The 25,084-nt window shown below is 44.5% G+C and overlaps 1 protein-coding gene across 1 annotated transcript in view; it reads left to right on the top strand.

The window, feature by feature from the left end:
* Positions 1-25,084, top strand: part of LOC111141821 (armadillo repeat containing 9) — a 151,503-nt gene that overhangs the window by 68,959 nt on the left and 57,460 nt on the right. Inside the window, exons 15-19 of the mRNA XM_022494656.1 lie at positions 83-222; positions 1,416-1,492; positions 4,137-4,211; positions 8,304-8,394; positions 13,672-13,727. Coding sequence (XP_022350364.1) covers positions 83-222; positions 1,416-1,492; positions 4,137-4,211; positions 8,304-8,394; positions 13,672-13,727 — 439 coding nt within the window. The remainder of the gene's footprint in view (positions 1-82; positions 223-1,415; positions 1,493-4,136; positions 4,212-8,303; positions 8,395-13,671; positions 13,728-25,084) is intronic.

Consider the following 25,084-nt stretch of genomic DNA (forward strand, 5'->3'; position numbering starts at 1 on the left):
GACTGGCGTGCACATCACCGTGTGCTCTTACAGGGAAAGCTGCTTGCCGGCTTTAGCTGACCTGTAGGCTTTTACATCCTAGGCGCCCACTGCAGACAGCGATGATTCGAGACGGCCTCATCTTCTGGCTGATTGATATTCTGAAGGACCCCGATTGCCTTTCGGACTACACACTGGAGTACTCGGTGGCCTTGCTCATGAACCTCTGCCTCAGGAGTGCAGGTCTCACAACCCGCTGTCCCCGGGTCCTCTGGCTTTGGTGTGGGGGAGGGGAGGGGAGGGCAGAGAGCCTGCCCCTCGAACCTGGAGGACCACCCAGCCTGATGCGGTGTGTCTTCAGTCTACCTCACAGAAAACTGAAACAGAAGTAGAGCGTAAAACATTTCCAACTAGTTATACAGCTGTTGAATCCCTGAAGCCAGATACCATTCTGGCCTTGGAAAAGAACATTTTCTGTGTATGCAGTGCCTGGATGAAGAGGAAATTAAATTAGTTTATATTTTTCTTCATCTTCATTGCCTTATTCAAAGGTAGGAAGTTAAGGATATGATCCATTGTATCCAAGGACAGAGAAATATGTTTCCAAGATTCTACAGGGCTAAGCTGGTGGCAGAGCTAGGATGTCAGCCCGTGCTCCCTGCTCCTCACCACAGCCAGCTCTCCCACTTCACTTCCCCGTGTGCATCTAGTCATTTGCTCAATAAAGGGAGTGACCTTTTCTAGAGGTTCTGTCCCGTGTACATGATTGGTTACCTGGGATGGAAGAAGCTTCTTTAAAAGAGGTGCCAAGTCCAGCCTGTGGCTCGCCTTGGTCTGGGCAGCCCCAGTTTGGGGAGAAGCAGCTTATGTGATTAAATAGCTCGGGGGTATTTGTGAGAAGCTTCTTTGCCTTTGGCTGCTTTGTAATCCGAACCACTCATGTGTTGTTGACTGAGTAAATGTGATTTCAACCTTCTCTTAGAAAACAGCATATGTAAGTATCTTAGCATTGAAACATTTACCAGGTTCTAACCAGCTTTTCTTAGTATCATCAATTTATGATTTATTTGCAGTGGTTGTTATGACGTTTGAATTGGCTAGAATACCTGTGTGGTGTTTGCAATGGTGGTCTGTGCACCTGGGCGGCAGGGCACTGCTCTGTGATAGCCCAGGCTTCCACTGACCATCCTGAATAGCTCTGGGCTCTCGGAGGCACCATTGACTGAGCGCTGGGAATGCATGGCCTACACTGAGTTCCTGCCTTCCCTGAGGAGTCCCAGGAGGAAGAAACGGGGGCTCACATTGGCCAAATGACTCAGCCGGGGTCACACAGTTCATAAGCAGAGGAGCCAAGGTTTGAATTCAAGTCTGCCTGACCTGAAACTGTGCTTCCGCATTTAGACGTGTCACGTTTTGTTTCATTGTTTCTTCTTAAGGGAAGAACATGTGTGCCAAGGTGGCAGGCCTGGTGCTGAAAGTTCTCTCGGATCTGCTTGGCCATGAGAACCATGAGGTACTGGGCCAGCGCTGCCAGCCCCGGGCTTGGGGGAGGCTGGCCCTGCTAGTCAGTGCACCCCCTCTTCCAGATTCTGGAACTGGGAAGATGGAGGTTGATCCCTGACCCCCATTTCCTATTGCCCTGCTGTCACTGGTCTGTGCCAGCTCCCTCCCAGGCCTTATTCTCCTCCTTGTCACCTACCCTGCTTTATTCTTCCCCCACGTTGACACTCCCTGCAGTGGCGCGTGGCCTGCAAATTTAGTTACTGTTGTGTGTTGCATGTGTCATTGTGTCAATAGTACTGCGCTCTAGATCTCATTCTTTTCTTACCTTTTCACTGTGTTTTTAGAAATTTCCTGTGTTGCCTTGTATACATCTCATTCCTTAATCTCGCCGCTGCAGAAACAGCCCCTGTTCACGGCCCTCCCCGCAAGTCCCCCAGGCTTGTCCAGCTGACTCCCGCCCTCAGCCGCCATAGCGGTCCTCAGTGACATCACCGTGCTGGCCCCCCAAGGGCCCCTGGGGTGCAGACATGTGCGTCACCGCTGGCTTGCCCCGAGTGTCAGTGTCGGGTTGGGGGTCCCGCCACTCTGTCCCGCACAATGACTGTACCGGCTTCTGCTTTCCCCCATGTCCTCTCCAGCATGGTGGGATTTTCTGTTGTCTAGCCTGTGGGCCACAAGCCCTTTTAAAATAAAGTAGAGGTCTTGATAAACTAATTAACAGAAACTTCGAAATGGTGTGAGTATGCTGTCACCGGCTCTCTCCAGATGCCTGTGCAGAAACCGTGGCATCACTTTGCACGTGAAGCCAAAGCCTCAACAGAAGCCTGACCTCTTTAGCCAGATCAGGTGCAACGGTGTCTTAGTGGGACAGGACTGAGGGCCGCTGGGTCAGAGTGAGGCACTTAGCTGCAGACAGCTCCCGTTCTGTTCGTCTCTCTCATATCTTCCATCCCCTAGGCCCACCAGCTCGGTGACCTGGGTGGCTTCAGCAAGTGAAGGGTTGGTGGTTATTATGGTGTGTGCCATGCTTTTTATATTTTTTAAATCAAGAACTCTTAACTACTTCTAGACTCTGTTTCCCATTTTATTCAACTAAAGCAATTGGAGCCTATACATAGGAAATATATTCAGTCTCTAATAGTAATGTTGGTTTTAAGTGTTGGAACCGGTATGTTACCTCTGAGGACAGAATAGACCGGAGGATTTAAATCTTGTCATAATTGTTACAAATATATCTGCTTTGAAGATGAGCTAGAAAATCTACCTGTATACATGTTAGAGCCTAGAAATGTGTTCGCTTCACAAATAAATGCTACATACGTGCGTCTTGTGTGAGAGTCATGATCATGAAAGACGAAAGCCAGGAGCCATAAAGAAAAAGATGCACATATTTGACTCAGTGAACATTAAATTTTTTTTATATGGAAAAAGAGGCCATAGTAAGAGTCAATGGACAAGTGATATAGCCTGAGGAAATATTTGCACATAGGATAAAAGTTTAATATCCATTATATATGAAGAGCTCCTATAAATTGATAAGTAAAAGACATAAGAAAAGGATAGAGTACACACATGGGCTGTTCACAGAACAGTAAATCTTGAGGACCTATAGACAAAGGCAAGATGTTTAGTTTTGCTAATAGTCAGGAAAATAAAAGTAAGAACAACCATAAGATGCCTTTTTTCTCTTTACCCATTAGATTGGCAAATAAAGTCCAGTGCTGGAAAAGAATGGTGGGAATGGGCCCTCCTCCATTAATGTGGAGAGTGTCACACAAAATCTATTCAAAGGGGAGCTCTCATTTATCCAGCACCTGCCATGTTCTGTGTCCTGTACGGCTTGATGTTGGGGTTACCTATATGAGGAAAACATGGGGAGACATAAGTATAAATGCAAACATAGACTGAATCCAGTATGACAGCGGAGGGATATACAGGAGGCAGAGCAGGGTGTATGGTGTGGTGGAGAGCCCTCTAAGTAGGGTGAGATCAGTCTGTACAGTGTAAACCTTATGGTGGCAGGAAGGGAAGGGCAGGGGGACATGATATTGAGGCCAGACCTTGAAGGGGCCTGTGTGCTGTACTAAGAAGTTAGGACTTTCCAGGTAGGCTCTAGGGAAGGTTTCTGAGGTGTAGGAAGAGGGATGATTTGGCCCATGTTGTAGAATTTTGGCAATGATATGATTGTTGGACTACAGTGTGAACATCAAAGAGAGAAGCCCTTTTGGAGATTCAGTGTCACCTAGGTCACAGACGATGTCTGAGCAAGGACAGTGGCACTGTGTGTGGGAAAGAAGGGTTCCTATCAGAGGCAGCTTGGAGACTGAACCCTGGAAAGCAAAGGCGAGAGCAATCGATAATGACTCCAGCAGTGGTAGAAGCCTGAGTGATCAGCATGATGTTAGTTAAGTGGTGAAATAACAAGAGTGAGCTTTGAGAGCCAGTAATGAACTTGACTTTGAACTCTTATTTGTAGCTGTCATTGGGACATGCAGATGGAGATACCGGTCATTTGGAAACATGCATCCTGGAGCTCAGGAAGATAGGAAGGCTCACTCTCCTCATTAGCCAAATGATTCTTGAGTGGGGTGTTTGATCACGGAGTTGTACAGAATTTGAGAACTTGCAAATGACTGTTTTTTCTCCCCTTAAAGATACAGCCGTATGTGAACGGAGCTCTGTACAGCATACTTTCTATTCCATCCATTCGTGAGGAAGCAAGAGCAATGGTAAGAATAAGGGCTTGAGCAGTTTGTAAGCTTCAGTGAGTGGCGCAGTTCAGAAGCCGTTAGAACAGGGAGCTCCTAGACCTGGCTCTGGGCCGCTTGGGCTGCGTGGCTCGCACAGTTTTGTGAACTCCCCGAAACTGTACGCCAGATACACATTTGCAGTTTTCTAGGGGAGAGAATCTGTAGCTTTTTTCAGATCTTAAAGGATCCCTAACTCCTAAATTGTAAGAACTCCGGTGTTAGAGGGGCAGCTGGGTGGCTCAGTCAGTTAAGCGTCTGCCTTCTGCTCAGGTCATGATCCCAGAGTCCCAGGATAGAGCCCTACATCAGGCTCTCCACTCCTCTGACTCTCCCCCTTCTCATGCTCTCTCTCACTCTCTCTCAAATTTAAAAAAAAGAAAAAAGAACTACAGTGTTAGGGGGCGCTGGGATGGCTCAGTCGGTCGAGTGTCTGACTTTTGATCAGCTCAGGTCATGATCTCGCTTGTGAGTCCACACAGGGCTCCCTGCACTGGGTGTGGAGCTTGAGTAAGAGTCTGTCTCTCCCTCTGCCCCTGCCCTTGCTCTTGCTCGTTCGCTCACTCTCTCTCTCTCTGGCAACAACAACAAAAAAACTACAGTGTTAAAAAGTTCCCAACAGGCTTATTTTGGAAAGTTACAGACATTTTTAATGGTTCATTTTAATTTGGGGCTTTGGGGAAGCCTATGGATTTTATAGTAGGAGAAGCCTAGCAAGAAAACAGTAAAATGGAGTAAATCCCCACTGAAATGCATCCCCAGGGTTCCTGGAGGGCCTGGGGCAGCAGTGAGAACAGGTGCTGGCCAGACACTTAACCTTAGGCGCTCTGACAGCTGCCGAAGGGGACAGAAACCCTACTAAAGATGATAGAACATCTACTTTGGTTGGCAAATAGTGAATTCAGTGTTTATTGTGTTTACAATTAGTGTTTATATCGGAAGCATAAAACAAGCTTCAGGCAGTTAGCATCTTTGGTGATGACAAGTGTTTCTAGATCTAATCAGCAAAAGCACTGGAGTTTTGTCCTTTTCCCGGTAATGTGAAACCAGGTTAACAGGTTAAATGCTGTGCTGAAGAGATTAAATGTGTTTCCACAGTCAAAACACAGGCCAAATTCAGTTGGAGACCAATGAAACCTGTTCCTCCACTTGATTTCACTTACTCAGAAGAATTGCTAAATCTCCTAATTAGTCATCTAAAATCACATCTGCAGTTATGCCAGAGAGAAAAACTTAAATAAGAACAATTCTGTGGTCACAGTAAACAATGGAACTTCATTGCCTATTGCTTTAAAAAAATAAATAAATAAAATCTGCTATCTCAATACAGAACGGGGAAAATAAACTTGAATAAGTTCTGCATTGTGGTCATTCCAGTGACAGGAATTGTCAACAAAGTCAGAAACAAGGAAGAAGACATGTAGGCTGAAGCAAAAGAAGGAACAGAGGTGATATGGATCAAGCAGCACGAAAGGCAGCATGGAGGAAGGACATCTGGGGCGAGAGGCGGAGAAGGCAGGAAGGAACGGCAGTAAACGGACAGGGACCGCGTGGGGAGGAGAGACTCAAGGTTGTAGGATGTGAGAGCGTGACCCTTAGAGATCATCCAGACCACAGAGAAAAAAAGTGAAGGAAAGGGACAGTGCCTCAGAGACCTGGGAGACGATACCCAGAGGTCTCACACTTATGTAACTGGAGTCCCAGGAGAGGAGACAAGAGGAGAATATGACGTTATTAAGAACTCTGTTTTTGCAACTGTGTAAAACATTTGTGTGCTGGTGGAAAGTGACCAAGAATACCTAAAAATTATATCGGTACCAAATGCTATTATGGTGGTCTCAAAATAATACCCCCCAAAGTGGAGAAAACGGTAAATGGGTACACTGAGCGCCATTTGAACTTGAAGAGACTGCCAAGATCTGGGGCAGGAGAGCGGTTTAAATCAGTAGGGCTGCCCTCGTGCCTACCCCAGAGCCTCTTGTATCCAGGGCTGGAGCAGTTGTCAGCCATGAAGCTCTTCTGTGGGGTTTAGACCCCAGCCAAACATTCTGCCCTGGGCTGGAGCAGAGTGCTGCCCTCTTGGCACCCTCTTCCTCAATCCAAGGTCTATCCAGAGTTGTTCATCCCTTCCAGACCACTCCTTTGGGTCTCCTCTGTGTGCTTACCTATCTCTGCCCACCAGTTCAGTGTTACTTTCTCAAAGATGATGCTGTCCTAAGCCTCTCCCTCTTTGTCACCTGCAACCTTGTTTATTCCCTTGGCTTCAGCTACCGGATCTCTCTTCCGAGCCACAAAACCCTTCCAAACACAGCAAGCACAATCTTAACCATTTATTGAGCATCTATTGTATGCCAGCCGCTGGACTAGAGGCTGTTTTTTTAGGTATAACTCATGAACAGTGAAACGCATAGGCCTTCCATACAGAGGTCAGTGCATTAGACAAACATACACCTGTATAACTGATGCCCAATTTGCATTCTTTTTTTTTTAAGATTTTATTTATTTATTTGACAGAGAGAGATCACAAATAGGCAGAGAGGCAGGCAGAGAGAGAGGGAGAAGCAGGCTCCCCTCCAAGCAGAGAGCCTGATGTGGAGCTTGATCCCAGGACCCTGAGATCATGACCTCAGCTGAAGGCAGAGGCTTAACCCACTGAGCCACCCAGGCACCCCTACATTCTTTGTTTTTTAAAAATGTCACATTAACTAGAGTTGCCATCCTTATTTTATAGTTGAGAACTATAGTTGAGGGCTGAGCAGAACTAAGCAATTTGACCAAGATCACACAGTTAGTTCATGAGGGAGCTCGGATACCTTCTATCTTAACCTTAACCTTCTAGAAGGTAATGCTCTGCTCTAGACAATGGGAATTCTCCGGGTTCAAAACTGCACTTGGCCCTTCTTTGATTCAGTTAGAGCTATTGATTCCAAACAGGCCTACACTAAAGGAGGGAAATAGTGGCTCATCACCAAGAAGTGCAGGCATCAGCTTCAGGCAGAGCTTGATCAGAGTTCACGTGTTAGTAGACCCGTTTCTCTCTGCTTCCTGTGTTCTGGGGTCATTATGAGATACACGTTCCCCTTGTAGTGGCAAGAAGCCACACCAGCTCCAGCCACAAAACCTCCTTCACATCCCTCAAGGAAAGAAGAAGGAGGGGGGCCAGACACCTGTGCTCAAGTCAGTGACTTACCTCTACACTTCTGTGCAATTCTCTTAGTCAACATTGAAAATTCTGACTTAAGCATTTTATAATAAATAATGTACATTATGGTGACTTTGTAATTATTTTGATAGAAAAAAGAACGATAGCTGTTTAAAAAGATTCTGCTTATTCATCTACTTCTCTACACATAGAGTTTTACTCTTGATTTTGTCCCTAAAATCCAGAAGGAAGAGTATAAAGAAATCGCAAGAAAGGAACCACCTCCCAAAACAACATAGTGCCCAAACTGAAGGGAATACTTACTTATACAGTAAAATTTTACAGGTTTTTTTTTTCCACTTATTATCAGAGTGTAGTTGACATATAGTGTAATATTTGTTTCAGGTTTACAATATAGTGATTCAGCAAGTCTGTATGTTACCCAGCACTCATCAAGATAAGGACAGCCACCATCTGTCACCCTACAACGTCATTATAGCATTATTGACTATATTGTACTTTTTTTTTTTTCCCTAATCTTCATGACTATTTCCTTATTCTCTAACTGGAAGTCCGTACCTCTTAATCCCCTTCACCTATTTCACCCTTCCCTCTACCCACCTCCTCCTGACAGCCCTCAATTCTCTGCACAATAGGCTTTTCTGTTGGCCATATGTTTTATAATTAGGTTGGATAGTCAACAAGAGGAAAATAATTCCACTGTGAATTGTAAAAAGAACAAAAAGAATGTTAATACTGAACAGAGGAATTTTTATTGTGTCTATTCCTCCCCCTCCCCCAAATAAAGGTTTTTGGTTTGGTTTGGTTTGGTTTTGATTAGGTGAAACTCTTCCATTGAAAACTACTTTCACCCCATTAAAAAAAAAAAATAACCCTGAAATATTAACTCTTACTCTCTCCAATGCCCATAGGGAATGGAGGACATCCTTCGCTGCTTCATCAAGGAAAGCAATGCTGAAATGGTGCGCCAGATTGAATTCATCATCAAGCAGCTTAATTCAGGTCTGTTCAATGCAAGAATCTGTGATTTATCTTTTGCAACTTTCACATGGGCTAAAAAGTTGCATGGGCTTTCTTAGAAGGCTAGTGTCCTGGAATTCATTCATGAAGCTTTAAGGGAGCCGAGGAGACCCAAGCGAACCCACCAATGAAAGTTCAACCAGATAGTCAAGGCCAGTCTGTCCCAAGACCAGCGATCTCTCATCACACTTCAGGCTTGTAAGCAACAGAAAGAATTCAAAAGCAATCACAAACACCCTGCTCTAACCTTATGTTCTCTTTATGTGCACATCCGCCTTTATTCTTCCCCCACCTTATAAGGCTTCCCTGGGGTCCCAGTGTCTGATAAGGAAAACAAACGTCAGTCTCCCTAGCTCTGCTGCAGAAAAGGTCATTCTCCTGCATGCATTCATTCTTTGAAGAAAAATGTATATTGCCTACTGGCTCCATGTGAGGATATGATCCTCTTTCTCTCTGGCTTCCTCCAATGCCATGACAACCTACATCCCATAGTAAGCAGGAAAGGAAGGTGCAGGAAGGCTTGGATGGGACCAGGATGGAGGGGAAGCTCTTTCTGGGGACCCCTGACACCTAGCCTGACAGGAAGAAGACCTTAGAGGCTCCCAATCAACAGGAAGCAGCTGGGAGAGCCGCCAGTGAGGTGTGAAACCTTGGCTCCCTTCAGGCTAGGGCCCGTCTCCATTTGAACATCCTCTCCCGTGGCTCTTACAGAGCAAATGTGATTCATCCCAAATTCAGGTGAGCAAGGAATAGAACTTTATTTTCTGCAACAGAAAATAAAGTTTTTTTTTTTTTAAGTTTTATTTATTTGCGAGAGAGAGAGCATGCTTGCACGAGTGGAGGGAGGGGCAGAAGGAGTGGGAGAGAGAGAATCCTTCAGCAGACTCACTGCTGAGCCCCAAGCCTGGCACAGGGCTCGATCCCAGGACCCTGAGATGATGACCTGAGGCGAAGTCAAGAGTCAGATGCTTAACTTAACCATCTGAGCCACCCAGGCACCCCTGCAGCAGCTTCATTTCTGACTTCGAGCCCCAGTTCTGCCGGGCAGGCATATTTACAAAATAACACTAAAGAAAACCTGAACCTCGGTCGGGGCTGAGCTTGCTCCCTAACCTCCTTTGGGTAGGCAACAGTTTGGAAAGCGGGGTAAGGCAGGGAACATTGGTCCATTTCTGCTCTGTGCTCATCAGCCATGCTGAGACCGCCGTCCCAGGCCAGGGTTCCTCTGCAGCCTCAGGGTCATATCTGGGCTGCAAATCTTCTTCAGGGCTGACTCTGTGTTTCAGTATGTCAAGACACAGCCACCTCCATTTCTTTGTCAGTCTTCCCTCCTTCCTGGCAGCCCAGACACAGGGGAGGTCCCCCTTGCTCTCTGGCCAAAACCGTCTCTTTCTCTTACGTAAATCCAGCCCTTGAGCCAGCATGCTGACGAATGTGAAGAGGGAGGGTCAGTTGGCACTTCCATGAGAGCTGTGCTTTGCCAAGAAGTTACCACGGGGAGAGCTCAAGCTTTATAGACTTGGGTGTCCAGGAAAGGCCTGAGATACACCTGCTCTCTCAGTAAGTTCCAGTTTAAATAAAGAGTGTCAAAAGTACTTCTCTTTTGATCTCAAGCACTTGAGTTATTCTGTATTCATGGGACAGTAGCCAGTCCCCAGAAACGATTACCTAGGGAGTCTGCTACTTTGAAACGAAATTAGAAAGTCACTGAACATTCGGATGGAGGAGCAGACACACACTCACATACCTTGGGCTATGTGTCATGAGCAAGGAGTCAGACTGGACGAATGTACCAGCATGGTGAGGAAAGCCGGAGAGGGCCAGGCTGGAGTTCCCACCTAGTCCAGGCTTCACCCTCAAGTGGACAGCAACAGGAAAGTATGAATTAACAGCATACTAGTTTAAGATATGTGAAATGGCATTGCCACAATCTTTATTTTTTGACTCTCTTAGCTTAGTATCCTCTTAAAACATGTAAGTGGGTTTTCAGACATTCAAGCCCATCTCAGTTCTCTAGCACTATTGTCTTATAAAGTTTTAAGGTTTCCAAATACAAAACTTTTAGTATATTGTAGGAACCTCACCCCACAGGTGGGGAAGGACTGCTCTGGGGAAGCTTACGGGAAAGCTGACCTGACAAGAAGAGATGACCGCCAGCAGCGACAGCAGGGAGGTTTGTCCCGAATACCAGCCCTCCACGAGGGGGTCTGGCAGGGACAAGCCAGTCATTGAAGAGAGGACAGGGGCCAGGGCAGAGTCAGCTTCACCAACCGGGCCCCCCCGTGAGGAGACTAGCAGCTCCCCCGCCACACCTCTTCATTCCTGGAGTGGGGGCGGCTGGGTTGTGCCGGAGCCCGGCGAGCAGTGTGGAAGGTGAGCAATGCGAGAGACTGGGCTGGTGCCCCCATTGTGCCCGAGAGAAGAGCTGAGGTTTATAAGGTTCTTCAGTTCTCGGGACTGGATTGTTCTGGGAAGATGTTGCCCCAGAGCCAACGGGCTCGGGGGAGCGGGTGTGGCCAGACCAGCCTGTGGCCTCACAAAATGTCAAAGATTCTCTTTAAAAATGTGGGAGAGGGGGCGCCTGGGTGGCTCAGTGGGTTAAAGCCTCTGCCTTCTGCTCAGGTAATGATCCCAGGGTCCTGGAATCGAGCTCCGCATCAGGCTGTCTGCTCAGTGGGGAGCCTGCCTCCTCCTCTCTCTCTGCCTGCCTCTCTGCCTACTTGTGATCTCTCTCTGTCAAATAAATAAATAAAAATCTTAAAAAAAAAAGTGGGGGAGGGCATTTCTGTATTTGCAAAGGTTTGTAACTGATGAATAAGCCGCGAGCCCATTTTGAAAGGCACTTGCCTGATAGGTGTTGACCACAGCGGGGCAGAGTCGTGCTCCTTGCAGGGCAGGAAAGGAAGTTAGTGACCCAGCATTGGCTCCATCGCAGGAGGACGTGACTCCCCCATCTGCGAAGGGCTTTCCTTGACCACGGTGGGCCCGTGATGGGCAGGGAGGTGTGCGGGCCTCTCTGAGGTAGGAACAGGAGCCTGCATGCTGCCGTCCTTGGTCCAGCCATATCAGTGGAGCCCTTCCCTTCAGAATGATGGTCATGTTGAGGACGATAGGGTGTTACATATTCCCTCCTGTGAAATGGTTTGGGGGTGCAGCCTGGGTGAATCTGCCACCTTCGTAGTATACTGAGCGATCTCTTCAAGAATCGCCTTTACCTCCTCTTTCCTCCAACTTCCTATTTGACTTCCCAGCCTCTTCTCTCAGGCTTTCGTTACTTTCACATCATCTATTCAGTAAGTGAGTGATCATAAGGGAGATCCGGAGATCCATAAGGAATAAAGGAAGGAGTAAGCCCAGTGCTTTGTTCCCCAAGGACTCAAAATTCCCAGACAGTCCATAGGCCGTTCATACATTAGGAAACACTGATCAGCCCAAAGTGGCAAGCACTATCAGAGTACTGTCTGCCACAGTAACATCTAGTACTTCCATCTACCACAGTACTGTGCTGTCTAGTACTATCTACCACAGTACCATCTAGTACTACCATCTACCACAATACTGTCTACTACTACTGTCTACCACAGTGCTAATACTGCTGTCTACCACAGTGCTTTTAGTACTATCTACCACAGTATTGTCTGCTACTACTGTCTACCACAGTACTGTCTAGTACCATCTACTCTAGTACCATCTAGTACTACTATCTATTATAGTGCTGTCTGGTAACACTATCTACCACAGTGCCATCTAATACTGCTATCTACCACAGTGCTGTCTAGTACTATCTACTGTAGTACCATCTAGTCCTATAGTCTACCATAGTACTAATACTACTGTTGACCACAGTACTGTCTACTACACTGTCTACCACAGTGCTGTCTACTACTACTATTTACCACAGTGCTGTCTAGTTCTACTATCCACTACAGTACTATCTAATACTGCTGTCTACCACAGTGCTGTCTAGTACTATCTACCACAGTACCATCTAGTACTACAATCTACCACAGTACTGTGCTGTCTAGTACTATCTACCACAGTACCATCTAGTACTACCATTTACCACAGTACTGTGCTGTCTAGTACTATGTACTACAGTACCATCTGGTACTTCTGTCTACCACAGTGCCATCTAGTACTGCTATCTACCACAGTACTGTCTAGTACTATCTACTATAGTATCATCTAGTACTACTGTCTACCACAGTACCATCTAGTACTTCTGTCTACCACAGTGCCATCTAGTACTGCCATCTACCACAGTGCTGTCTAGTACTATCTACTATAGTACCATCTAGTACTACCATCTACCATAGTACTGTCTGCTACTACTGTCTACCACAGTGCTGTGTGCTACTACTGTCTACCACAGTGCTGTCTAGTATTACTATCTACAGTACTGTCTAATACTACACTAGTACAGTGCTATCTAGAGAAAATGCTGAGTGTGTTCAGCAGCAGAGAGAGAAGTGACTGCTCATTGAGGGATCAGGGAAGTCTTCGTGGAAGAGAAGGTAACCAAATGTCTATGTAATACCCGCTGTGTACGTGGCCTTGGGCCAGGTGGTATAGTCCCTGGGCCAGGTGGTGTGTAGTTATAAAATTCCCCCACCCACCCTGGGAAGTAGATAGCCTGATACCTATTTCACTGATGAAGAAACAGAGGCTTATTCTTTCTCTGATTTCAGTGTGCTGTTATCCCCTTTATAAACTCTTCTACAGCCTATAGTGAATCATGGGAGCCTTCGGGAACCCTGCCTGCCATGGCTACTCTCCCAGCCTCGGTGGACAAATCATGGATTTAGAAATAGACTCAAGTCGAATCCCAACTCTGTCACTTGTGGGAATGTGACCATAAACAAATCCCTTATCCCCTCTATGCCTGTCTTTGCTGTGTGCTATAGAATGGGGATTAGAGTCAACAAAATCTTTATAAGGAGTAAATAAACAACACAAGGGACAGTATCCAGCATGGTGCCTAGCAGTACTCGTTGACTTTCTTTCTTCTAAATTCTTCTCGAATTTGTATGCTAGCTTTTAACCTTTCTCATGCCACTGCCCATGCATACTGGTACAAAGGGGGAGAGAGATTTAAGTTGCCTGGGATGATCTGAGTCTGTGGCTGTGTGGGCACCAGGAACCTGCCCGATTGTTCTGGTACCTCCTCATTCTCGTCTCTGCAGCAGCTGGAGGGTTCTCTTGGCCAAGGCTTCCTGCTGTGTTCGCAGTTATTCATTCGTTTATTTTTTCTTTATTTAGAAGAGCTACTGGATGGTGTTCTTGAGTCTGACGATGATGAAGATGAAGATGATGAAGTAAGTAGGAGGCTCTTGACACCACATAAAAAACTTGGCCCAAACTACTGAGTCTCTTCCTTGCCTTGAAGAGTTAGTCCAGAAAGGGAGATTTCAATCCCTGCTGCCTCATTTCTCGCAGTTCTGGGGGTTGGCTAGAGCTCGGCTGGGTGGGTGTCTGCTGGTCTCACATAGGATGTCCTGGGGCTGCTTTCTGTGTCCAAGCTGGCCTCGTGTCCTCCATGGCCTCTCCATGTGGCCTCTCATCACTCAGCAGTCTCACCCACACTTCCTTCCCAGTTGGTGGCAAAGCTTCCGATCCTCTTCAGGCTCAGCAGCGTCAGAGCATCCCTCCTGCCAGGTCCCGCTCAGGGCACATCCCTGGGGGATGGCAGTTAGACCCCACCAAGGCAAGGATTTGAGGTGGGAGCGCTCACAGGTGGCTGCCCCTTGGGTGGGCTCACTGTAGCCAGCACACAGATGCCGTGCTCCACAGCACTCGGGTGTCACGGGAAGTTCAAAGACAACAGTTCTTCAGTGTGAATCTTGTGCCTCGAAGGGACGTGAGCCTCTGCTGGTCTTCCCCGTGGTTGGGAGTGCTGGGTGCAGAGGCTTACTGTGAGAACCTCTAGGGTCAAAGGCTTGGTTCACTGGACTCCTTTAATTGCATTGTTTTCGTATGGGTTTCCACAACTGTGACAAATCTGCTTGCCTGGTGTTTTAAAGCGCAAAGCTTCAGAACCAACGTGGGCGAATCTCGTGAAGTAGTGTAGAGAATGGGGACTCCTGCGCTATAGATAGGTTTCCCAGCTGACAAGCTTTTTCCTTATTTTTCCTTCAGACCTTGAAAAAACATGCACATGACCCTCTCCAGTTCTCTGTAGGAATGATTGACTTGTAGTCCTTCAATTAGTCCTGAAGTGAACATGGAGGCTAGGTTTCTCCTCGGAGCTGTGGTCTCTCGGTCCCAAAGGTGTACAAAAGCCAGACTTTGTCCATCGGTGGCACCAGCTGGGGAAGAGAGTTCAGTTAGGAGCTCTCCACCAAAGTGGACAGCTGCCCGGAGGTCTGCCAGGGACAGTCCCTCACACAGACAGCTTCCTGCCTGCCACTTTCTTCCTGACCTATAGGTGGCAGCAGCTGGTGCTCATGCTCAGTCCGCCTTTGTCCGGCAAGTGCAGCTCTGGACCTTGGCAGGGGGCTCCTGGCCAGCACCTTCTCTGGACCCCATTTCCACCCCTTACTTTGGGAAGGGAGGCCCAGAGAGGGGAGGGGACCATCCTCAGGTCACACAAAGTCGTTGGCAGTAAAACCTGGTTTAGGACGGGGATTGGCAGGCTTTTTCTGTAAAGAGAAAAGTAGTAAATACCTTGGGCTTTGTAGGCTGCCGGGGTCTCTGTTCCAACCACTCAGCTCTGCAGTTGTAACACAGAGTAGCCATCAGCAATACACAAATGGACGAATGCGGCTGTGTTCCCAGAAAATTTTATTTATGGACACTAAAATTTGAATTCCAGTTGATTCTTAAGCTTCACTAAACATTTGTTTTCAAATGTTTAAAGACATAAAAATTACTCTCAGTTTGCTGGCCTTTCAAAAGCAGGCATTAAGGAGGGCACATGATCTAATGAGCACTGGGAGTCATGCAACTGATGAATCAGTCACTGACCTCTATTCTGAAACTAATACTACACTGTATGTTAATTAAGAATTTAAATAAAATAAAATTAGAAAAAAAACCCAAAGCATCTTGGCCTATGGGCCATTGTTTGCCAGCTGCCAGAGGGAACCCAGCTCTCCGACTCAGTCTTCCTAGGGCTGTGATAAGACTCCTGGTTTGTGTCTGGCCCTTCAGTACTGTTTTAAATTATATTTTGAGTTACTGTCTTAATTATTTAATTCCAGTGAGTTTTTGTCATTATGTCCAAAAGTTCCCCTCAAAATCTACTTTCCCTCCTCTTGTGTTACCTCCTTGGGGTTTTGTGTTTGCTTTGGATTTTTTGTTTTGTCTTGTTGCTGTTGATCCCTTTGTATTGAGAAGAAAAATTCATTTGATTCAACTATTCTGTTAATGATGGGAATTCAACTTTGGGAAATATCCCTATGGAAACAATTATAGTCTACTAAAAATGAAGGAATATAGAGATCTTTTATTTATTTATTTTAATATTTTATTTTTACGTAATCTCTACACCCAGCGTGGGACTCGAACTCACAACACTGAGATCAAGAGTTGCATGTTCCACTATGTCCGCCAAGTGCTCCTATAGAGATCTTTTAATTGTCCGGACTTTTGGCTATCCTGTGCAGACTTTTATTTTAAGAGGCTAGTGTTTGAAAGTATTTGTTGTGATAACTAGAATTTTCAGACGATTATAGGAGGAATGTAGTCGGGAGATTGTAAGGAAAGGATCCAGCATTTGGGGCAGAACCTGACGCTTTGTGCTGAACTCTGGTCCACAGGTGCTGGACTTTGCCTCCCCCGTGACCCTGACCCTGACGGCCCCACTGCAGAGCATTAGCAAGGGCACCCTGGGGAAAGCCGAGCTGTCTGTGTTTCACCAGCCTTCACCAAGGGTCGGTGTGACTTTTTAAATTGGAAAGAGAAAGGAAAGTGAAAGATGCCCAGACTTAGACTAAAGGAAACTTCCAGAGCTCATTGGAGCAAGTCGCACTGTTGCTGTAGCGTGGCCGCCACCTCCCAAACAAAATTATTTTCAAAGCCTCTGATCATATGTCATTTTGCTTAGCCATGTAAAATATTTTTTAATTTAATATTTAAACCCAAAACACAGATAAAGAGCCAGTGTTTTCAGGGAGCTGCTCAATGCTTCTCAAAATAAAACGTCTCTACTGGGATGTGGCCAGAAGCCACATGGAGTTATGCTCATTTTGCCTTCTGTTGAGTTAACATTTGTGACTTGTGAATTGTGACTGTGGCCCTGGGTCCTGCCCCCCTAGAAACTCAAGAAACCCCCACATGCAAAATCCAATTTTTCTCTTTTATTTCTAAAAATATAATGACTTGACCTGATGTGCTGACGCTTAGTGATGTCTGATCTACATACATTTATATGCCAAAATAAAAAAGTGTAGAGTTAGAAACGTTTTTCCAACTTCAAGACTGTCTAGGGTACAATGTCACATAGGAAAAGGAAATCACAACATGATGTGAGCACTATAATTCAGTTTCAGAAGAAAGACCCATAAATACACACCCTGATGAACGATGTGTGTGCCTCTGTATACGTAGCAGAAGGGCATGGAAAGTTACTAGCCCTCTTTGTTGATCCTGGCAACTACCTGGGGGGTAGGTAGGAGGAGGAAATGGGGGCGGGGGTGGCGGCGAGGCCTGGGTCAGCCAGAGAGAGCTGCCTGTGAAGTGAGAAGTGAGAGGCTGCGTTTAGTGGGCAGAGGGTGGGTGCTGAGCCCTTCTGAAGACCGATGGGGCAAAAGCCAAGCTGAGTAGTTGGGGAGCAGGTGGGAAGTGGGAGAAGGGAGCTGGTGAGTACGTGCAGCTCTTCCCACAAATCCACTTGTAAGCAAGACAGAGAGTGGGGTAGCGGCTAAGCAGGGCGGTTTTGTTCTGCTCTCTTTTAATCTGGGAGAGACCCAAGCAGGCTGAAATGCTGCTGAGAAGGATCCAGCTGAGAGGGGGAGAGAGGCGGGAGGACAGATAAAGGGTGGCATCAGAAGGACAGGGGTTTTCATTATTTTCACAATTGCTTCTTATGCTCTCATGGCCCACAAGCCCCCAGACCCATTTAAACCTCCAGAGAAACAAAACCATCCTTAGATAAGCTTGGGCGATACAGACAGAAGAATAGGCAGGTGACCGTGACAGTGTAAGGGTTTGAAGACATCTCACCATTAGACAATAATACAATTTATTTTTGTATTAAGTGTATGTCATGTATTCCCCAAGAGCTGCCAGTAAATCACAGGGCTCAGAAACTGTTTTTCTACCACAAATGGCTCGTTTCCTTACGACAGTTTAGGATGAGATGTCCAGCTCATAAGTGGAAAAGAAAGGCTTTCCTGTGCTGTTTGAGAAGACGGATTTTAAGACAAATATTCTCCCCTCTTAACAAAACAGGTGTAAGTGCCAGGTGAGATCAGCCACCTGGTAAAGAGAGATTTACTCGCTGGTTGCCACGTAAATGACAATCAAATACTCAGCAATTTCCTTCTCTGGAGATTTCTCAAACATAAGAGTCATTCGTTTATTTAGTCAACAAATATTTGAGCACTTTGAAATAACATTATTCTAGGAAGTAATGGGAAGGGGATACAAAAGAAATCTAAAAGAATATAGGTGGCTTATAATACCTCCAAGAGTTTAAAATTTGGTTAAATGAGACCATCGCCAGTGCAGTATGCGTGCTCACTCGTCTGCTCACAACAAGCCTGCGAGAGCTACTCTTCCTGGTCCCATTTCACAGATGGGGAAACAGAGAAAATCCATTAGCAAGGGCACCCCGGGGTTCGCACTGCTAATAAGTAAGCAACAGAGCTTGGAGTCAAACCCAGCTGGGCTGACTCGCCAGTCCACGCCGTTAACCACTGCCTGATTTTGTCTCTCATGAGACAGATGTAAACACGGAGAAACAGTTAACAAATGATAGAAAATGAGTATATGATTATCAGTTCCCGGATGTGATAGAAATGGGAAGTATGTACAAATTCCGAGTACTGCGAGAGTCCTGGAACATGATTGTCTCAGCAGGCCTTCCCAAGCCTAGGATGAAAGGGGAGAGGACTGGATGGATGAAGAGGTAGGTGCGGCCAGGAAAGCAGGAGAGGTGTCTTCCGGGGAAGAGAGCATCAGCTTACCCTTTGCTGCTCCCATAACCCACATCAGTGTGTGTATGTGCTTTCTTATTTTCCTTGTAAGATACATACACACATAGGGATGCCTGGGTGGCTCAGTTGGTGAAGCATCTGCTTTCGGCTCAGGTCATGACTTCAAGGTCCTGGGATCGAGCCCCGCATCGGGCTTCTTGCTCAGAGAGGAGTCTGCTCCCCCTGCTTGTGCTTTCTCTCTGTCAAATAAATAAGTAAAATCTTTTTTAAAAATACATATACACAGTATACATATAGGTATACATGTCCATGTACGTTTTCATCAATACTGGTTTTACAAAATGAGATAGCATAGATACAGATGCAAACACACACATACACAGTGTTGCCTTTTTTTCCTGTTAATATTTTCTGGAAATCCCTCTCTAAGTCAGCCAGCAGAACAAACTGATTCTTTTAAATGCCATACATAGATGTACAGTTTTCCAGACTTTTGCTTTGTCAGACAATCCTGTGTCAATATCTTTGTAAAGATACAAAGATGCGTCTTTGTACTTAAGTGCTTATGTACCCGGTGCTTTTGTTTACATGGGCTTTTGTTGCTGGGTTGCAGTGTATGTGTTTTTAATTGTAATAGATTTTTCCAGATTGTTCTTCAAAAAGGCTGTAACAGTTCAGATTTCAATAAGAATGGGGGAGGAGACTTTTCCCTTCATCTCCAACCAGTGGTGGGTGAAATCACTCTATTTTTGCTATTCTCTCAGTGAAAAAGTACTGTCTCGTTATCTTAATTTGCATCTCCACTGCATAGTATGAGTGTCTTTTATGTTCGTTTTATTGGGTATTGGATTGGCCATGCTGTAATTTCCTATTCATGGCCTTTTCCCATTTTTAAAATTGGGTTTGTCTTTCCATGTCACTTTCTGTGAATTCCCTGTTTACTACAGGTACAGGTCCTTTTTCACCTTCATTGCCCAAAACTGGAAGATGCATCTTTTATTCATTGCCATATTTTTATATCTTTTGCTAAAACTCTTTTAAATTTTTAAAAAGCTAAATAAATTGACTTTTCTTTTACAACTTCTGGGTCTCTGTCCTGATTAAGGTTTCCCTGAACCTTAAATGTTATGTGTCATCCCCTAGATTTTCTCCTAAGACTTTATTTTTTCATTTAAATTTTAATTATTAAATATGTATTTTTTTATTTTGGTTTGGTTTTTTAAAAGATGTTATTTAGAGAGAGAGAGAGAATGAGAGAGCGCAGGAGTGGAGGGAGGGGCAGAGGAAGAGGGAGAGGGAGAAGGAATCTCCAGCAGACTCCCCACTGAAAAGGGAGTGGGACAATGCAGAGCTCAGTCCCACCATCCTGAGATCATGCATGACCTGAGGCAAATTCAAGGGTCAGACGCTTAACCATCCAAGCCACCCAGGTGCCCTGGCTGTTTCTTAAGTAAACTAAATATATCTCCAATATGGAAGTCAAACTCGTAAAACACTGAGATCAAGAGTCTCGTGCTCCTCTGACTGAGCCAGCCAGCCACCCCAATTTTTAAATATTTTATACATAGAAAAATGTATATAATATTTATGTGAGGCTTGAAGTAACTTCTGAAATTTTAGGTTTCAGAACATTTTTACATGGTTAAAAATTACTGAAGGGGCACCTCAATAGCACAAGCAAGGGGAGTGGCAGGCAGAGGGAGAAGGTGAAGCAGGGTCCCTGCTGAGTAAGGAGCCCAATGTGGGACTTGATCCCAGGACCCTGGGATCACGACCTGAGCCTAAGGCAGATGCTTAAGGAACTGAGCAACCCAGGTGCCCCCAAATAAGATTTTTTTTTTTTTAGATTTTTCTTTATTTGAGAGAACGCAAGCAGAGCAAGCAAGAGAGAACATGGGGGGAGGGGCAGAGGGAGAGGCAGAAGCAGACTCCCCACTGAACAGGGAGCCTGATGCCAGGCTCCATCCCAGAACCCTGGGACCATGACCTGAGCCGAAGGCAGCCCTTAACTGACTGAGCCACCCGGGAGCCCCAGATATTTTTATAAAAAATATTATTTTCCCAGGGCACCTGGGTGGCTCAGTGGGTTAAAGCCTCTGCCTTCGGCTCGGGTCATGGTCTCAGGGTCCTGGGATCGAGCCCCACGTCGGGCTCTCTGCTCAGCAGGGAACCTGCTTCCTCCTCTCTCTCTGCCTGCCTCTCTGCCCACTTGTGATCTTTGTCTGTCAAATAAATAAATAAAATCTTAAAAAATATATTACTTTCCCAAAAAAATGTATTAAGAAGAGTGTAGCATTGTATTTTATTTTTGCAAATCTCTTTAATGTCTGGATTAGAAAATAGTTGGATTCTCAAATCCTCTTCTGGATTCTGTCTGTTGAAATATGTTGTAGTTGAAAGGGATAGAGTATTTTTAGTAGCCTTTTTGCATAGACATTTTTTTCTTTGATACTACTTCAAAATTGGACAGGTGATAGTTTGTTAAAGGTTAGTTGCAACATAGAGTCAAACACCAATACCAACAAATCTTTTTTATTTTGTTAAAATCTGTTAGTCTCTTTTGCATTTTGTTAATCTTATTTTCTGATTGTTCATTGCTAGTGTATAGAAATACAATTGATTTTTATCTGTGACCTAAAACCTTACTGAACTCTTTTATTAGCTCCAAGAAGCTTTGTTTTCTTTTGTTTCATGATGGGTTCCTTAGGATTTTCTGCACACAATACCATGTCATCTGTGAATACAGATGATTTTACTTCTTCCTTTCCAATCTAGATGTCTTTTATGTTCTTTTCTTGCCTAATTGCCCAGGCTACAACTTCTAGTACAGTGTTGAATACAAGTGGTTAGAGGGAACACCTTTGTCATTTTCCTGATCTTAGGGGGAAAGATTTCTGTCTTCTACTGTCCAGTGGGATGTTAGTTGTGGATTCCTCACAGAGGCTCATTCTCAGGCTGAGACACTGCCCTTCTTTTCAGAGTTTGTCAAGTGTTGGGTTTTGCCAAATGCTTTTTCCACATTAAGATGATTGTGTGAAGTTTTTTTTCTTTCATTCGGTTAACACAGTGAATGACATTGATTGTTTTCATATTTTAAACCACTCGAGTTTCTGAGAAAAATCCTGCTTTATCTTGATTGATAATCCATCCCTTTTATATGTTGCTGGATTTGGTTTGCTAGTATTTTGTTGAGGATTTTTGTATGTATATTCGTAATAAATATTGGGCTGCAGTTTGACTTCTCTCATGATGTCTTTAGTTTTTAATATTCACTTGAAACATAGATGACATACAATATCATACTTGTTTAAGGTATACAACATAGTGATCAACAATTATATACACCTCTTGCTCTAGTTTTATATCAGGATAATACCGGCCTCATAATGTGAGTTGGAACATGTTCCTTCTATTTTGGGGAAGAGTTTGTGAAGGGCTGGTATTAATTCTTCTTTAAACAAACATTAGGTTTCACCAGTGCAGCCTTCTGGACCTGGGTTTTTCTTTGTGGGAAGTTTTTTTTTTATTACTGATTTGATCTCTTCACTTGTTACAGGTCTGTCTATCCAGATTTTGTTTTACTTCTTCTTGAATCACTTTCTATAATTTGTGTCTTTCTAGGAATTTGTTCACTCTGTCCAAGACATCTGATTTGTTGATTTGTGTACAGCTATTCATAGTATCGCCTTCTGAACATTTATCTTTCTGTAAGGTCAGAAATGTCCCACCTTTCATTCCTGATTTTAGTAATTTGAGTCTTCTCTCTTTTTCTTGGTCAGCACTGTGGACTGAATGGCATCCTCTCATATTCTCGTACGGAAACCCTGGCCCCCAGTGTGGCTGTATTTGGAGACAGGGTCTCTAAGGAAGTAATTCGGGTTTAAGGAAGTCATAGCTGATCAGATAGGATTAGTTCCCTTATGGCAAGAGGCACTATAGAACACTTTCACCACCGTGTGAGGACACAGGGAAGGTGGCTTTGTGCAAGTCAGGAAGAAAGCTCTGCTCTCACCAGGACGCAAAACAGCCCACACTGTGATCTTGAACTTCCCAGGCTCCAGAACTGTGAGAAATACACTGCCATTGGTTAAGCCATTCAATCTGTGGTATTTTGTTATGGCAGCCCGAGCTGACTAAGACTGTCAGTCTAGCTAAAGGTTTGTCGATTTTGTTGGTCTTTCTAAGAACTTTCTAAGAACTCTCATTTTGTTGATTTTCTCTGTTGTTTTTCTGTTCTCTGTTGTACTTATCTCTGCCCTAATCTTTATTATTTCCTTCCTTCTGCTTTTCTTTTTCTGGTTCCTTAAGGTGTAAAGTTAGGTTATAGACTTGAAAGCCTTTTTTTTCCTAATGTAGGCATTAAATACATACATTAAATATATACCGCTCTAGCGGGGAGGATGTGATGGGTTTGCACCATTGATGGGAATGCACACCAATGCAGTATGGAGGATCTTCAGAAAGTTAAAACTAGAACTACCGTAGGATCCAATAATTGCAGTTCTGGGTATTTACCCAAAGACACAAAAACACTAATTTGAAGGGATACATGCACCCCTATGTTTACTGCAGCATTATTTACAACAGCCAAGGTATGGAAGCAGCCCACGTGTCCATCGATTGATGAATGGATACAGAAGATGTGGTGTGTATATACATATATGTGTATATACACACACATATAATGAAATATTATTCAGCCATATAAAAGAATGAAGTCTTGCCATTTACAAAGACATGGATGGAGATAGAGAGTATTACGCTAAGTGAAAGAAGTCAGTCAAAGAAAGACAAATACCTTCTGATTTCACCCATATGTGGAATTTAAGAAACAAAACAAATGAGCAAAGAGCTAAAAAGAGAGAGAGGCAAACCAAGAAACAGACTCTTAACTAGAGAGAACAAACTGATGGTTACCAGAGGGGAGGGGGAAAGCAGGGATGGGGAAAAGAGGTGATGGGGATTAAGGAGCACGCTTGTTGTGATGAGCACCGGGTTATATATGGAATAGTTCAGTCACTATATTGTACACCTGAAACTAAAGTTACACCATATGTTAACTAACTGGAATTTAAAGAAAACAGAAAAAGAGAGAGAGAGAATGACACCTGACAGGTGCATGCCCAGCTTACCTAACATGGAATGTGTGTCACCAGTGCTATAAATCTCCACCAGTGCTATAAATTTCCCTCCGAGTACTGATTTTGCTGCATCCCCTAGGTTTTGGAAAGTTGTGTTTTCATTTTCATTTATCTCAAAATATTTTCTACTTTTCCTTGTGATTTCTTCTTTGGCCCATTGGCTATTTATGAGTGTGTTCTCAACAAGCCCTTGAGGACAAGGCTGTTGAGAACTGAACAAGATCTCAGATCAAATAAAGACAAGCCCGGTGAGAGGGGTTCCCAGGGGCTTACCAGATAGGTTAAATAATGACAGTTCTCTTGGAATGGGGCTTCTGGGGAACTCAAAGCCCATCTGCTCCCTCCAGGAACTGCTTGGCTGCTGCTTTTCACTTTGATTGCAAGACTAGTGGTTTTCAAGGAGCTGGAGAGAGAGAGGAATAGGGAAGTTTAAATGCCACAGCATTTGCTGTTTGTCCTGACAATTAGTTTTTTTTTTTTTTTTTCTTGAAGAAGCACCCCTCAAATTGTCACAGACCATTGGTTAATTTCCAGAATTCTGAAAAATTTTATTTGGACAATCTTCACCAGGGTTTTCCTCACTTTTGTAATGGAATGGATTTTCAAAAGTTCTCACTTCACAATTCCTGCTGACATCCTATTTGATACTTTGAATAGCTCTTTTACCCAGGCATGATTTTGTATTTTCATACATTGATCATTTGAGAAATAAAGGTTTTTCGGTTTTGCATTCCTTCCAAATGTTGCTATATTTCATTATAAACCATCCAAGTATTTCATTAGTTAATATTGCCACTGATCTCATTACAAAAGTGTTTAGTTATTGAAAAGCTATTAAACTCACAGTGGCAGGAACAATTTTTTTTTTCATTTTGTTTTCTCTTGAGAGTTCAAATTTTATTATTGGTAATAGATAATATCAGTTGTTTTCCTTAAAGTGACAAGCTCATCTCATTCAGTTTTGAGAAAATGTCTGCTAAACACCGAAGTCTGAAAACCCATAGTTTGTCTATCATTCTCTCAAGTAAAAATACTGTTCCTTGAAAAAATTGCCTAGGTAGGCTTGCAACTCAGATAATCTTACAAATCTTTTTCAAGATAACCATCATGTACGTCCCATTTTGTTACAGAGATGTTAGAAAGAGACAAGAGTTGAGATTTAATCAAATTCCTGCTGCTTCATCAAGGACTTTTTTTTTTTTTTCCTGACAGAGCACATGCATGTATGAGCTGGGAGGCAGGGCAGAGGGAGAGAGAGAGAATCCTAAGCAGGCTCCACGCTCAGCACGGAGCCCAACTTGGGGCTTGATCCCACAACCCTGAGATCATGGCCTAAGCCAGAATCAAGTGTCGGACCCTCAACCTGCCTGAGCCAGGCAGCCCTCATCAAAGACATTGTTAAATGAAACTCTATCTAACATCTTTCTGTCATTG

The sequence above is a fragment of the Enhydra lutris genome, unplaced genomic scaffold, assembly GCF_002288905.1.
Source record: "Enhydra lutris kenyoni isolate GAN:26980312 unplaced genomic scaffold, ASM228890v2 scaffoldscaffold1, whole genome shotgun sequence".
Classification (NCBI taxonomy): Eukaryota; Metazoa; Chordata; class Mammalia; order Carnivora; family Mustelidae; genus Enhydra; species Enhydra lutris.